This window comes from Sarcophilus harrisii, chromosome 1 (genome assembly GCF_902635505.1).
Source record: "Sarcophilus harrisii chromosome 1, mSarHar1.11, whole genome shotgun sequence".
NCBI classification, from domain to species: Eukaryota; Metazoa; Chordata; class Mammalia; order Dasyuromorphia; family Dasyuridae; genus Sarcophilus; species Sarcophilus harrisii.
In genome coordinates, this window is record NC_045426.1 from 63,303,773 (window position 1) to 63,320,777 (window position 17,005).

The 17,005-nt window shown below is 37.0% G+C and overlaps 1 protein-coding gene across 11 annotated transcripts in view; it reads right to left on the reverse strand.

Moving 5' to 3' along the window:
* WNK2 (WNK lysine deficient protein kinase 2) overlaps window positions 1-17,005 on the reverse strand; it is a 229,488-nt gene that overhangs the window by 135,537 nt on the left and 76,946 nt on the right. For all 11 annotated transcript variants that reach the window (XM_031956956.1, XM_031956948.1, XM_031956938.1 and 8 more), the window contains exon 3: window positions 501-673. In XM_031956956.1, coding sequence (XP_031812816.1) covers window positions 501-673 — 173 coding nt within the window. The remainder of the gene's footprint in view (window positions 1-500; window positions 674-17,005) is intronic.

Sequence of the window (17,005 nt, forward strand, 5' to 3'; positions counted from 1 at the left end):
AGAAATTTGTTTAACACTTCTACAAATCCTGGTGCCCTCTTCTTAATCCCCACTGCATGTTTTGGATAGTAAAACAAATACCATACCAACACAGCCCATTTTGGGAGCCATGAAAGTGAAATATGGCCATCTTCCACACTGAACTAGATTCTTGAACTATGACAAAACACCCAAATATAAAAAATAAATTAAGAAAGTAAAATCAACCAATAACTTGCAAATCTATTGTCATACATGGAATAAAATAGAAAGATGTGAAAGAAACTACAGATTGTGACAGTTTTCTGTTCTAGGATGAATGCCAATTCAGACTCCAAGTAAAGAAATGTTTGCTGTGTGTGATGAGTTTATATACATATGTACACATATATGTAAATATATGTATTCCTATACAATGTTTGGGTATTTATTTCCAGGCAGGGTGTCAGGAAGGAGTTCAAGTCTTTTTTCATAGTGGAGACAGAGTACTTGATAGCATAGAAATCAATGTGGTAACTTACGTTTTTAATGTTCCAGAAGTCATTAGTTCAGTTACCAGCACAATGCATTTTTTCCCCTTAGTGCAAGACTCCCAGAAGTCATAGAATCTAACAATATTTGGATGCTGCAGGCCTTTCAGCATTTCAGCTTCTTCTTTAAATCGTTGTCTCTCCAACTTTGTCAGTTTTCTGTCCTATAATTGAGATATGCACAGAATCAATTAGAAACTGCTTTTACAGCCCAAGACATTAAAATTAACAGTAGTAGTAGACCATATTTCAGAATCTGCTAAGTGCAGGTTTCTCAGTCTCTTTATGGAATACAGAAAATTGCAACAGAACATTTCAACTGTGTACTTCTCATTTAAGTCAATGATAATGATTCATTTGCTAACTTCAAAAAAGTGTGTATGGAAAGAGAAAAAAAGCAATTCCTTGTTGGGTCTTTGCTGTCAAACTTCAGGCAAAGAAAAATTTAAGCACTGACTTTATTTTATTGATTGAAGTTTTTCAATTCCACTCAACAAACATTTATAAAATGTTTACTGTATGCTAGGTACTGCTCGAGAAAACATTAACAGAGTGGGGAAGAGAAGGCCTCATGCAGGGAACTGCACATGAACTATGCTTTGACAAGGGGGAAAAAAGAGATTCTAAGATATGGAAGTAAGAAAAGAAGTGCATGTGATATCTTTGGGACTACTTGTGTTTCATATTTGCAGACATATTCACATAAATATTACATGCAAAAAAGAGAGCAATTAGCAAGCCAGTATAACTGTGGTACAGTGGCCACATTGGGGAACAATGGGAAATTTAGTGAAGCTACATTGTAAAGGCCTTAAAATGTCAGATTATTATTAAATGTTATTCCAAAGATACAACAGAAAAAATTATATATGTGTGAATATACACACACACACACACACACACACACATACACATATATATGAAATGCACAGAATCAATTAGAAAGTGCTTTTCCATAAATATAGATTTTTATATATACACATACAAACATATAATATATATATAATATGTTTGTGTGTGAGTGTGGGTTGTTTAGGTATAATAAATGTCCCTCTGGAACTTCACTATCTGGCAATCTTACCTGCTGAGAACACAACAAAATGCAAAAAACACTTCTGACCAAACAAATTAGTATCACCAGATTGATTAGGCATTTTACTGCTAAGAAACTCCCTCAGATAGTCCTTCGGCCAGATTTCCTCTTACTTTACAATCAACCGCAACAAAATTGATCATTTGGTTTCCAAATCATTAGAATGTATGAAAAGGAAAATCAAAGTGAGAAGTGGGTGAGGAAAGAACCAGAAAAACTATTTTAAGAATTTGCACATATGAGACCATTTCATGTGGGGTTAAGGTATGAAAAGGAGAAGAAAAAGAATCTACGTAGCTCAATAGTCTTTTAGGGTTAATACTGCACAATTCATAGAAATACATGAAATTAAGGAATCGGAAGGCCACCAGAAGCCATGTGGTCAAATGCACATTTTCTTGACCAAGGAGCTCTTCCACAACAACTCTAAATGCAGATTAAACCTTTACTTGGTGATTTCTGGTGAGGGGGAGCCCACTTTGTATAGATCTGTGACTACAGGGAAGACATTTAACTTCTCTAAGATTTGGGCTCCACACATAAGAAATGGAGACAGAGAAGGTCCAACAACAACAACAAAAAAATCACCTTCAAGGGCACTATGTTCCCATGACACTTAGCTCTAATTGTTAGGACGTTTTTTCCTACATGGAATTTTCTCCAATGTCATCTCTGTTTTTAGTTCAGCCGACTGGGAATCAGCACAGTAATTCTAATGCTTCTGTGATAGTCACCATAACTGCCATGCCCCAAACTCCTCTCCAATGGTATGATTGATCTCCAGTCTCTGTCCCTTAACCATTCTGGTTAGATTTCTCTGAACCCCCCCAACTTGTCAACATCCTTTCTAAAATGTGGTACTGGGAACTGAATGCAACACTTCAGGTATGGTTTAATGTGTCAGAGTACAGCAGGAATGGTAAAAAAGACAATATCAGACAATGTGATGACCACTACCTAAAGAGTTTAGTAAAGGTTCCCAATAAAAGGAAGTGATTGATAGAAGCACTGAAAGAAGTTAGAAATTCTAAGACAAAGAAGAGAAGAGAGACCATTCGAGATATGGGAGACAGCTTTGTGAGTAGGCAAAAAAGTGGGAAATACAATTCTGACTTCAAAGGACAGCAAGTTGTTAAACTACAGAATATTAAGGGGCAATAATGGCAAATTTGAAAAATGGACGGCAGAAATGTGAAAGGCTTTAAAGTTGAAGAGTTTGGATTTTATATTAAGACAACAGAAAGTCTCTTACTATTATTCAGCAGAAGGAAGATGGCCAGACCTTTGCTTTAGGAAAATCACGTTGGCAATAACATGGAAAATTCTAGAGGAGGCAAACTGGAAACCAGGAGTATAAATAAAAGGCCATAATATAAGTCCATTTAATATAAGTCCAAATTATTAGAGGCTGAATTAGTTGGTGGCAATGTAAGAGAAAGGGATGATGTAAGATACAAGTTTTTGACAAGACTTGATTGGGTGATGACCAAAAGATATGAACAGACAATTTTCAGATGAAGAAATTAAAACCATTTCTAATCATATGAGAAGGTGCTCTAAATCACTATTGATCAGAGAAATGCAAATTAAGACAACTCTGAGATACCATTATATACTCTCAGATTGGCTAAGATGACAGGAAAACACAAAGGACGAATGTTGGAGGGGATGTGGGAAAACTGGGACATTGATATATTGCTGGTGGAGTTGTGAGCAGATCCAGGCATTCTGGAGAGCAATTTGGAACTATGCTCAAAATGTTATCAAATTGTGCATACCCTTTGATCCAGCAGTGTTTCTATTGAGCCTATATCTCAAAGAGATCTTAAAGGAGGGAAAGGGACCCATATGTGCAAAAATTTTTGTGGTAGCCTTTTTTGTAGTGGCCAGAAACTGGAAACTGAGTGGATGACCATCAGTTGGAGAATGGCTGAATAAGTTATGGTATATGAATGTTATGGAACATTATTGTTCTATAAGAAATGATCAGGAGGATGATTTTAGAGAGGCCTGCAGAGACACACGTGAACTGATGCTAAATGAAACAAGCAGAACTAGGAGATCATTGTTTTCATAGCAACAATATTATATGACAATCAATTCTGATAAACTTGGCTCTTTCCAACAATGAGATAACTAACACCACTTCCAATAATCTTGTGATAAAGAGGGCCATCTATACCTAGAAAGAGGACTGTGGGGACCGAGTGTGGATCACAACATAATATTCTCCCTCTTTTTCTTGTTGTTTGCTTGCATTTTGTTTTCTTACTCATTTACTTTCTTTTTTTGATCTGATTTTTCTTATGCAGCAAGAAAATTGTATAAATATGCTTATACATATTGGATTTAACATATATTTTAACATGTTTAACATATACTGGATTGCTTGCCATCTAGGGGAGGGGGTAGGGAGAAGAAAATCTGAAACACAATGCTATTCAAGGGTCAATGTTGTCAAATTATCCATGCATATGCTTTGCAAATAAAAAACTTTAAAAATTTAAAATTAAAAAAAAAAAAAACCTTATTGGGAAGAGTCAAGAATGACTGAGTTTGACTTTGCAAAACCCAGGTGACTAAAAGGATAATGGTGCCTTGAAACAGCAAAAGGGAGATTTAGGACAGGTAAGTTTAAGAAAGAAAAAGATAAATTATATTTTGAGCTTGAGATGCCTGCAGGACTTCTAAGTGCAGATCAGAGAATCTTAAGTTGGGGACTGAAAAAGATCTCCCCTGAAGTCCAGACATTTAATTAGTTCTAATTCTATCATCTGTACTACATTTCTTTCCTTGTCCACAAGCAGCTGAAAGACTTTATCAAAGTACATATACAGAATTCTCATTATCTATGGATGTATAAACTCCTTAAGAGAAATGTGGTTTACTTTGGCATCACTCGCTCCTGATAAAGCCAAAATGGCTCTTCATGATAACCACTTCCCAGAAAAGATGTTTACAATCCTTTTAACATTTTTATAGAATTTTGCCAGGCATGAGAATCAACCTCACTGACCCATATTTGCTAAATCCTGTTTTCCCACACCACTTTTTAATGATAAGAACTTCATTTACCTTCTTCCAGTGACATGGAACATCTCCTCATACCCTTCTATGATTTTTCACTGACTGCTGAAAATGTCTAGGCAACTATACCTGTCAGTATGAGTTTGTATCTCAAGCACATGCATTTACAGTGTATGGCACACTGTAGATGATTAATAAATGCTTTTTTTCTTATCTAGTCTTAATCACTGAATGGATGGTTTCCTCAGTCAAACTGAGACCTATTAAAGAACTTAAAGAGGTTTTTCACTGCACCTAAGATTATCTCCAGTTGTCCAGATCTATACCTGGCCATTGGACCCAAATGGTTCTGGAGGAAAAAGTTAGGCTGGTTGCACAGCCCTCCTTTGCTCATTTGAATCCAATTCACTTGCATGTCATGACATCACCTACCTAATATCATCGTTGTCTTCAAGAATGAAGGACAAAGAATAATAACAATAAATGCCTTAATTCTTTTGGAACTTTAGGATAAAATTCTTCCAGGTCTCATGACAAACTCACCTATAATATGTGGGAATCTTTTAAATACTCTCTATATATTATGCTCTGTCTTTTCCAGTTTAAGGATCATTCTCCTTGACAGAGAAATGACAAGTAAAATGAGAGTTAAATAGTTTTGTCCTTTTTCTGTTATCTGTTATAAATGTGGTCAAACTAGGAAGAGAGTCTATCCCTTTCTTAGATCCTATCATCCCCAGTATAACTATTTAAAAATAAAAACCACCACTACCTCCTTGTTCTCCTTGTTCTTTTCCATTTAAAGCAAAATGGAAAAATGATGTTCACAAAATTTTGTTAAATAAAAGAGGAAAGGTAATACATTTTAGAAAGTCCATCAGGAATGATGAAAATGTAAATTAGAGCTTAGAAGAAGAGAACCCTCAGCTATTTACAAAACTCAATTATGCATAACTCCCTCAATCTTTGATAGTTTCTGTAAGCCAATTTAGAGTGATCAAGTCCAAGGTGTCATATTTTCTCCCGAGTGATAAAGTAGTGATAGAATTATCTGCTGTAGAAAGGAAGAAATTTCTTTAAGGAAATTTTATTCTAAAAGTTTCTAAGGAAAATGTCACAATCTGATGGGGAAAATCAGGCAGAGAATTACTTAACATGGAAAATTAACTGAAGCCTTGTTTACACAATAGGATGGAAACCACGTCAGATACTCTTTATCCTCCAATCTAACCCCAGGTGTGTCCTACTTAACATGCTGCGGAAAGGAAAAATGGCTCCACCAACAGAAAAGTCAAGATTAAAAATAAAAAAGTTGTATAGGCAGAGCCAAAGAATTATTTTCAAGGGAAGGAGTTTAGGATCAAATTACGAAGGCTTCCATCACTGCATGTACCTGCTGGCCCAAGGTTAAGAAAAATAAAGCACTGTTTTGAATGCACTTTCCAGTACTAAAAAACACAGAAGTCAAAATTCTGGAGGTAGTGGGAACAACAACAAAAGAACAGATTTCTTGGACATCAATACTGGATCTGGAGTCAAAAGGTTGGGCTCGAGTTTTGACTAACAGAGGTATAAAGAATCATCTCATTTTACAGAAAAGGAAAGTGGGATCCAAGGAGTGAGTTTAAGTTTGTTCAAGGTGAGGCAGTTATTGTCTGAGATAGGATTTCAAACCCAGTGTCCTATTTATCACAGCGCCACCTAGCTTCCCTGAGACTGGATCCCAAGCCCAGTGTTCTATCTATCATAGCGCCACCTAGCTTCTCTCTAAGACAGGATTCCAAGCCCAGTGTTCTATCACAGCGCCACCTAGCTTCTCTCTGAGACAGATTTCCAGCCCCAGTGTTCTATCATAGCGCCGCCCAGATTCCTTCTGAGACAGGACTCCAAGCCCAGTGTTCTATCACAGCGCCACCTAGCTTCCCTCTGAGACAGGATTCCAAGCCCAGTGTTCTATCACAGCGCCACCTAGCTTCCCTCTGAGACAGGATTCCAAGCCCAGTGGTCTATCACAGCGCCACCTAGCTTTCCTCTAAGACAGGATTCCAAGCCCAGTGGTCTATCACAGCGCCACCTAGCTTCTCTCTGAGACAGATTTCCAGCCCCAGTGTTCTATCATAGCGCCACCCAGATTCCTTCTGAGACAAGATTCCAAGCCCAGTGTTCTATCACAGCGCCACCTAGCTTCCCTCTGAGACAGGATTCCAAGGCCAGTGTTCTATCACAGCGCCACCTAGCTTCTCGAGACAGGATTCCAAGCCCAGTGGTCTATCACAGCGCCACTCAGATTCCTTCTGAGACAGGATTCCAAGTCCAGTGTTCTATCATAGCGCCACCCAGATTCCTTCTGAGACAGGACTCCAAGCCCAGTGTTCTATCTATCACAGCGCCACCTAGCTTCCCTCTGAAACAGGATTCCAAGCCCAGTGGTTTATCACAGCGCCATCTAGCTTCCTTCTGAGACAGGATTCCAAGTCCAGTGGTCTATCTATCACAGCGCCACCTAGATTCCTTCTGAGACAGGATTCCAAGTCCAGTGGTCTATCTATCACAGCGCCACCTAGCTTCCCCGAGACAGATTTCCAGCCCCAGCGTTCTGTCACAGCGCCACCTAGCTTCCCTCTGAGACAGGATTCCAAGCTCAGTGTTCTATCACAGCGCCACCTAGCTTCCCTGAGACTAGATTCCAATCCAGTTCTTCCCGACTCCCAAGACCAGCATTCTATCCACTGTACCACGATTCCTTTCTCAGATCCACACAGCTGGGAGTCTAAGGGAAGACATTCAACCTTTCTGAACTCCACATGTAAGAGATGGGGATGATAACCCTATAGTACCTACCCCACAGGATTAGAGTGAGGAAAGTGTATTATAAAATTTGGTGCACCCAGCCATTCTGGAGAGCAATTTGGAACTATGCTCAAAAAGTTACCAAGCTTGCATTCCCTTTGATCCAGCAGTGTTACTACTGGGCTTATATCCCCAAGAGATATTAAAGAAGGGAAAGGGAGGTCCCTTTGTATGTGCAAGAATGTTTGTGTCAGGTCTCTTTGTAGTGGTCAGAAAATGGAAACTGAGTGGATGTCCATCAGTTGGAGAATGGCTGAATAAATTGTGGTATATGAATGTTATGGAATATTATTGTTATATGGAATATATATTATTGAAATGACCAACAGGATGTTTTCAGAAAAGCCTGGAGAGACTTACATGAACTGATGTTGAGTGAAATGATCAGAACCAGGAGATCATTGTATACTTCAACAACAATACTATATGATGATCAATTCTGATGGACCTGGCCATCTTCAGCAATGAGATGAACCAAATCAGTTCCAGTAGAGTAGTAATGAACTGAACCAGCTACCCTCAGCGAAAGAACCAATCCCTCTATTTTTGTCCGCCTGAATTTTTGATTTCCTTCACAGACTAATTGTATAATATTTCAGAGTCTGATTCTTTTTATACAGCAAATTAACTGTTTGGACATGTATACATATATTGTATTTAATTTATATTTTAACATATTTAACATGTATTGGTCAACCTGCCATCTGGGGGAGGGGATGGGGGGGAAGGAAGGGAAAAATTGGAACAAAAGGATTTGCAACTGTCAATGCTAAAAAATTACTATGCATATATCTTGTAAATAAAAAGCTAGAACAAAAAAATTTTAAAGTTAGATATGCTGATTTTGGGGAAAATTGAATGCAACAGTAAAGAATATATATCTTTTTTCTTAGTAACACAAGTTATCTACACAAAAAAATTGACTATGTATTAGGATAAAAAAATCAAATGTAGAAAAACAAATATTAAATGTGTTGTTTGGGGATCATAATGCAATAAAAATTATATTAAACAAACAAAAAAAAAACTTGGAGTATCGCACAAATGTGAGTCATTAATACAAGAGGAACAATATATATACCTTGGTCTCAAGCACCTCCTATGTGAACCTGACAGATCTTTTCCATTGATTACATTCCAGTGTAATGATGTGAGGTTTTTAATTTTTCATAGATTAAAAAAAATTAACTTTTGGGTTTCCTGGAAACAATAACTTTTTCCTTCAATATTATTTACTTTTCCCAAATACATATAAAGATCGTTTAATTTCATTTTTTAAGATTTTGTGTTCCAAATTTTTCTCCTTCCCTCAACTCCCCTGTCCCCAAGACAACAAGCAATCTGATATAGGTTAAATATGTATAATTCTTTAAAAAAAATTTCCTAGACACTTCTATAAGACAAGAGTACTTGCTTTGAAGTAAGAAGGCTTGGATTCGAATTTTGCCTGCATCTCCTTTTCTTCATCTGTAAATCAAGAAGGTTGGGCTTGATGACTTCCTTTTCTAGAGCTATGATAATACAGCCTGCTGTCTTTCATCTGTGAGACTCAGGCCTTATCCTAAGGTCTTGCACACAGCAGGTGCTAAATGTCTGTTGAACTGAATAAATGTTTCTCATGGGACTTGATGGAAATAGATAATAGAACTTACTGAACCCTCTCCAACCAAATCTAAACAGGTTTATCAATAAGTCATTAAACCTCAAAGGAAGTTCATTATTCTGGCTTAGTGAGATTTTCTTCTGGTTTGGCAAATTCCCAAAAACATCATACACTTTCCCCTCAACAGGAGACTTTTTTCTGTATCTTTTCAAACTGAGCCATTAGAATTAAGCAAGCATGTAGTAAGCCCCTCTACTGTGTATAAGCATCTATGCTTAGATACTGAAAATACGAAGACCAAAACTGGAACAAATCCAGATCTGAGGAGTTTATATCTTGTAAGGAGAAGCAACACATATGCAGATAAGTAAATACAAAGTACACAGAGTAATCTTGGGGAGGGATAGACCTTGCAGCTGGGAATAGGGATCAGGAAATGTGGAACATAGCAAACAGTTTACTTTTTACATAGAAACACCTAAGTTCTCTGCAATGTAGGAAAACACACACAAAATGAGGAGACAGGCTGTCCAGATTTTTTTGAAAACGGTTATTTAAAGGACAGTACAAAGTCAAGCTTCTATAGTTTTGGAATTTAAATCAATGCCAAGTTGGACAGCTTAACAAATAAATATACAAAAGGTCCCTTGTTTAGGCTTTTTCCCATGAGCAGAGAAAAGCCTGGGCTTCAGAAGATTTCTCTCTTTTTAAAGACATTGCCCGATGCCTGAGCAGTAAAATTCAGACTTGGGATCATTTCAGAGGGCACAATTCTTCTTCTGCTAGAGTTGCCTTCAGGCATGTCAAGTTTTTCCACTGCAGAATAGAGCTGTGGGCCCAGCTAGTCCTGAGGAGTCTGGGGAGCTCTAGAGACTCCAAGTCCTATATTTTTAAGGCAAGATTATAACCTATATATCGACACACCGATCTGATGAGCCGATTTCCAGAAAGTAAAGACCTAAATAGTTTATCTTTATGTAAGCACACATCTGAAGAGAAAACAGTAACTCCATCAACTCAGGTCCACATTTTCTGAGTGCCTCAAATTCAATCAAGTGTGTGAAGGATGAGTCACTATTACTATTGAGGGAAATTGAGCCCATAAATATAGTGTATTCATTTTCTCACCTGTGAAATAAGGGAGATAGACCAAGTAATCTCTTTGGTCCCTTTTAGTTATAAATCTTTTACCCTCTGAATGGTGACATGCTTGTTTCATGTGGGGTGAAGACTTGCATACAAATGGAGTTTATTTTTGAAAACCTACCAAAGAAGTTCAGTGTGGGGAGAAAAAGCCCTGCTTTTATTTCTTTTGCTAAGCTCCTTAAGGGCAGGACATTCATCATATACTTCTGCAGGTCACAGAAAAGACGCACTATAAATACTTGTTAAAATAAAATAGACTAAACACTGCCTGAACCTATAAAATGAGATTCAATTTAATTAGCATTTATTATGGACCTGCTTCAGATAAGGCACCTGGACCATGAGCATTCACACTGTGAAAGAGCAACTTTCAATTTATGGTTGTGTGACCTCTAAGGTCCCTTAAGCTCTAAAATCTATGGTCCTGTGGAAGGAAAGGTCCAAGCAATGTGTATTCCTACAGGAAAGAAGAAATGTTCCCACTAGCTGAAGGGCAAGGATGAAAGGGGTCATGCAGAAGATGTCCATTCCTGCACCAAGATGGTGAAGACAAAGGCATGGAGAAGGGAGAGAACAGGATAAGATGGCAATGAAGCAGTAGTTTTCTTTGCCTTATGTATGGTCTCTTAAAGATAGTACTTAGAAGATAAGGTTGCAAAGGATAGTAATACTGAGATTTGTTTCTTTCAGTAGGCAACAATTGTAGCACAATGAGAGGGGTACTTCAGGAATAGCAATAAGGATTTTTTTACTATTACATAATATATATTATTTGTAATACTTTATCTTAAACAAAATAAAGGTGTGCAAAATGTTTTACAAGCTTTAACTAAACTGATCTCACAACAATCCTGTAGGGTATTATTATTTCACTCTTCTTTGCCCCAGGAAATAGGTTTGATTTTCTGAATTCTACAACTCTGTCTTTATGCTAGCTGGAGCATCCTGGAACCTCTCTCCTTGTCCTGGAATAGCCTTCCATTCCAGCAGCTTGCTCATCTATTGGCAAGTTCCTCTAAGAGTTCACTTTGTGGAATAATCCAAGGACTATTTTCCTTCTCCTCCAGGTCCAATTGCTGACTTTCTGGACTTCAAAGCCACATACCAGGTATATACAAACCTGCCTTTCTTCCCTCTTCCTCCCTACTATTGAGATCCTTTATATAGATTATCTTCCCCCAATAGAATGTAAACTTCTTGAGCACAGAACTGATTGTCTCTTTTTTCTTGAACTTGCATGCCCATCAGTTAGCTCAGAACTTGTCATTTATTTTTGTTCAATTATTTTAGTCATGACCCACTCTTCTTGATGAAGATACTGGAGTGCTTTGCCATTTCCTTCTTCCTTTGCCATTTTACAGGTGAGAAAACTGAAGCAAATGGGGCTAAGTGACTTGCCCAGAATCACCCAGCTAAAAAGTGTCTGAGGCTAGATTTGAAGATGAGACTTCCCGACTTCAGACCCTCCATTCTAACTATCCCATCTCCAGTAAGTGTTTAGAAAATATTTCCTATTATTCTGAATTGGCACATGAGGAAAGGCTGGGTGACAAGGCTACATAGCCTTTAAATATAAAAAAAATCGGATTTAAATTCTAGCCCTCTCTCCACTCCAAAAAATGGAGTGCAAAGAACTGGTGAGTAGACAAGAAAATCGGCTAGAAAGCTATTACATTAGTCCGAGTGAAAAATAATGAGTGCCTGAATGAAACTATTTACATTGTATGAGAAAATGAGAGGCTGAACATTAAAAAAACAGGCTTGACAGAAATGGGCAAATGGTAGATATCTCAGGGAAAAGTCAAAGCAAGGATAAGGGATGGCAAGGAAGTTCTAAGTGCACTGGGATAATGAACAGGGATAAAGAAATAATATGAAGCAGGAATAAAAGGGAGCAGGGAAGAGGGAATGAACCCAGCTTTGGAGCTGAATGTGGAGTGTGGATTGGCGGTACATCTAGCTGAGAGGTTCTCGGGAATCTACTGCAGGACAAAGGGATAGCTATAGGGATGAATCTGCAATTTCATTTGCTAAATGGAACTCACAAGTAAAGCAATATAGGTCAGTGCCTTCTCTGCAACTTGGAGAATTGCCTGGCATATTGAAAGGTGAAGTGATTTGTTCCAGGTTAAACAGAGAAAATGTGTCAAAGGCAGAAGTTGAACCCATACCTTCCTGACAAAAGGAACAGCTATTCACTACACCATGGTGTCTTTCACACAAAGGTCGGACTTTTTTTTTTTTTGTCCAGGATAAAAAACCTACTAACTCTAAGAGACAGGGTTCAAGTCTAACTCTTCCTAATTTCAATAACAGCTTTCTACTATGCATATTTCTAAACTCAAAGTGCCATTTCTCAGTCTTATAAAAAGCATGTTCCAGTGTCGACCTTGCCATAATACCCAAGGAGAAAGGAGATGGGAAAAATCTTCCTCTCTTCTCTTTCTTCACCATCAGTCCAAATACCTGTCCATCCATCTCTTGCCATCCTCATCATGCAATCTGGACTGTTTTTTTTTTTTTTTTAAATCTCAAGCCCTCGAGTACAACTTCATGTACTGAAGTGTCTTGCACCTAACAGATGATTACTGAAACGTTTGTTGAATTCTTTGTCTTTCTCCTCCATCCCCATCACTATCTCTTTAGTCCTTAAGAAAAAGCATCAGTGAGAGGAAATCCAAAAGATCATAGCACAAAAAGGAATTACCTGCAATATAGCAGTGTTGTATGAGACACAACGATTAAGAAATCATGAACCACATGCATACTCATTTTCTAGGCTAAGGTAATTAGGCCTCTCTACTCCCTCAATATTTTCCATTATATTCATTTACCTTTGCAATGCCTGGAAAACTTTTAGCCATTACTAGGTAAACAATCACCCATAATTAAAAGATGAAGATAGGAATGAAAATACAGTCAATTCTCAAGTTGTTGGGGTGGGAGTCTGTTTGGGCATCAAAGAAAGAAAATAGAGAGTAATTCAAAAGGGCAAACATCCCCCAGATTACTTATGCTTTGTAATCAGCTGTATCTGAAGATGGAAGTATCCAATACAATAGAAATTTAAACAAAATAAGAAAACCACACTGAATTCGAAATCATCCAGTTTCCCTATTTTCTCCCTATTTAACCACAACCTATTTCCCCATTTTATAGGTAATAAGCTTCCTTGAGTTGCCTTGTAGTTAACTTCTCTTAAATCTTCCCTAGAGCAGGAAGAGGCAGTTAACAGTTTAGGTTTCAAAAGGGTTTTCCGAATGCAAAGTTGCATGGTGTTATAATATCTATATCTATAGTCAATGATCTCAATTATCAATAAAACAGTGTATGATATTAAACACTAGAAATCTAAAAGTCCAATTTTAAAGCAAGATAAAATAGAATCAGAAACCTTGGTCCTTATATTTTTTTTTCTAACTTGTATCTCCTAAGGAGGTCAAATGAAGGATCTTAAGGAAGGTGTTAAATCTGATGTTCTTTCTAAACTTCCTTCCAGCCTTAGGTTCCTTGATCTATGATTTGGATATCCTTCAAAATAAAACCTTAATAATTGAGAGAAAGATAGAAACACAGATAAAGTGAGTAAGACTGAGACAGAGAAGTTTCCATTTCTATGCCAAACTTTTCCTTTTTTAAATAGTTCCAAGTTGTTTAAAATTTCATAAAGTTGAAATTTGACACGGAAGAATAAACACCGTCTTTTTAGAGCCTCAATAAACTAAGCTATTTTCCTAACGGAAAAGTCAGTGGGGAGGAGAGGAACTAGGAGTTAGAAATGCATGACCTGTTTTAAAATAGGGGTTTTAAAAATAACTACTGCCATAGTATAATCACGTGGATTTTGTTGTTGTTTTCATTATTGTTGTGATTGTTTGCATTTGACCTTACAATGGAAAGCCAAAGAAATCTGCTTAATGTCCATGAACCTGCAAAGCATTCCTGTTCTGCGATTCAAATGAAGATATACACAGTATACCAGTTTATACAATAAGGCAATTATTAAGTATGAAATGAGAATCAACTGCTGCCAGCAAGGCAGCATGGCTCAGCCTAAGTGGTCAACTAGACACACACTATTAGTAAATATGAGTTCACCGAAGAAATTCATGGGTTTCCTTCATCTCCATAGCAATAATACCAATATTTTACAAACCACAGAATAAGGATTTGTGGTCAGAAAGCAAAAATTAGCAGAATCAATTGAGGCTGGCTTGGGCTCAGAAACTATTCAAACTTCATGTAGGATAAAAGGGTGAACAATGTGTTTTGATATCCAAATGCAGAAGGAGCAATGAAAGGGTTGGAAGAGAGAGAAACTGAAAAAGGAAGAAAGTGGAAGAGAAAAAAAAAGTTCTAATCACATCACTCTTATGCTCAAAAGCTTCAATGGCTCCCCCATATTTAATAAAATTCAAACTCTATGGTCTAATACCCAGGCTAACAGCCACAACCTTCCCAATATTAACTAACATATCTCTTACTCACATACTTTGGTCCAGTCTAAACACACTCACTAACCTCAAACACATTCTGTCTATTCAGGATCTTTGCTCATACTGTGTCCTACAACTGGAATGAATTTCTTCACATGTGGATTTTTGAGATCCTACTCATTCTTTAATAATCAGCTAAAAAAAAACACCTCCTCCTTGGAAGTCACTTCTCTCTCACTACATCCCTTAGTATCTTGTGTTGTTCCATTGTGTCCAACTCTCTGTGACCACATTTTGGGTTTTCTTGGCAAAGACACTGGAGTGGTTTACCCTTTCCTTTTCCAGCCCATTCTCAGAAAACATGTCTTATTTCTCTTTGGTCTTCTTCCAATGCTTAACACAATGCATTACAAATAGAAGGCATTTTTAAAAACACTGATTAAATGAATATAGAGGAGGTAAAATGAAAAAGCTCAGTGTGGTAAAACTGCCCCTGTGATATCAAAAACGCAAAAAGTATGGCACAGAACTGGAACATTGGATGTGGAGACTAAAAAAATGGATTCTACTTATTTATTAGCAATTTGACCCTGAGCAAGTCATCTGACATCACTGACTTTCACATTATTTATCTCTTAAAAAAATAGATGAACATTTTTCTCACTTGCTTCAATTATGTCGTTGTGAGGAAAGCACATTACAAATCCCAACAGTATTATAGAAATGAGATCGCCATTATCATCATCATTATTATCAATAAATATCTTCAGCCCAAATCAAGACAATTCATTTAAGAGCTTTCCTACCCTTGGACCAATAGGTTTGAGATAGAGGGTAGAAGGCATAAATATATCGCAAAATAGAAATTTAGGGTCTTTCCTATCCTGTTTTCCATCTCCTATTTCTAAAAGGAAGGAACCACAATCAACTTCAGAGTGGTTTTCTAAGGATAAAGTTACAGGTACATGAAAAGTCCTCACTTCTTCCAGAGAACTCAGAATAGACAGATCCAGCAAACAGGAGGCTTTGTTTTAAAAGTTCCTTTTCTTCATATCCTCTTGGTGACTTTTTATGTACTAAAACTTTATCCCCAATATCTAAACAATGGATATAATACCCCTTAGAGCAGGAGTGAGGCACATCTGGCCTATGGGCCATAAAAGGCCCATGAAATAATTTACTAAGGCAACTGCAGGTGATGATGAGCTGAAAGCTAGGTATAATAATCTCCCACTGCTCAAGTTTTACAAGTTAATAATTTTGTATGGCCCGTAAATGTTGTTATAAATATCCAAACAGCCCTTGGCAGAAAAAAGGTTCCTCACCCCTACCTTACAGTATGGAATGACTGAAAGGATAAGAGATAATTATTCAACAAATTAGGGTATATGAATATAATGGAATAGCATTGCATGACAAAAGCTATTTCAGAAAATCCTTGGAAGCATAGATGGATGCAAAGTAAGCAGAACCAGAATATACTATACAAGATAACATTATAAAGTTGGACAATTTTGAAAGACTTAAGAACTCTGATTAATGAAGTGACTAAGCATGATTCCTATAGAATCGATCATGAAAAATGCTATCCACCTCTTGACAGAAGTGACAGGCTCAGTATCCAGAATGAGACCTATATATTTAGGCCCTTACCAATATAGGAATTGTTCTGTTAGACTATGCAGGTTCAGGACAAAGGTTTCCAACTCGCTCTCTTTTCCCCATAAGAAGAACACAAAATAGTAGGTTTATGTTAACTGAAAAAAAAATTATTTAAACTATTTTGAAAAAATCAATGACCAATCACTTTTCCAGTGACGGGATTTATGAGCATGTTACCCAATTCCTCACAAAAAGATGATTGTTCCAAGGTGCAAAAAGAGACATATTTTTAGACATGGCCGCTATGTGGTTTTCTTTTGCTTGATACTGCTTATTTATGAAAAAAGCTCTTTTCCCTCCCTGTTTTTAAGTGGAGAACACAGGGAAGAAAAGTTAAGGCTAATAAAGGAGGTCACTGAAATATTTTTAAATACACAAAAGGAAAGGGAAAGGAAAGAGAATGAGGCAGAGTGAAATTCAAAATGTTTAAAAATTAAAGTCAAATTTTTTTTCATGTAATTGAAAAAATAAAAGGGAAAAATCTACAAAAGAACAGAAAAAAGTTCAAACAATAGTTTTTAAAGTAATATGTTGAATTTAAAAAAACAACTTAGTTTGCAGCAAGATAACTGTATAAATATGTATACATATATTGTATTTAACATATACTTTAACATATTTAACATGTATAGGACTACCTGTCATCTAGGGGAAGGGGGTGGGGGAAAGGAGGGGAAAA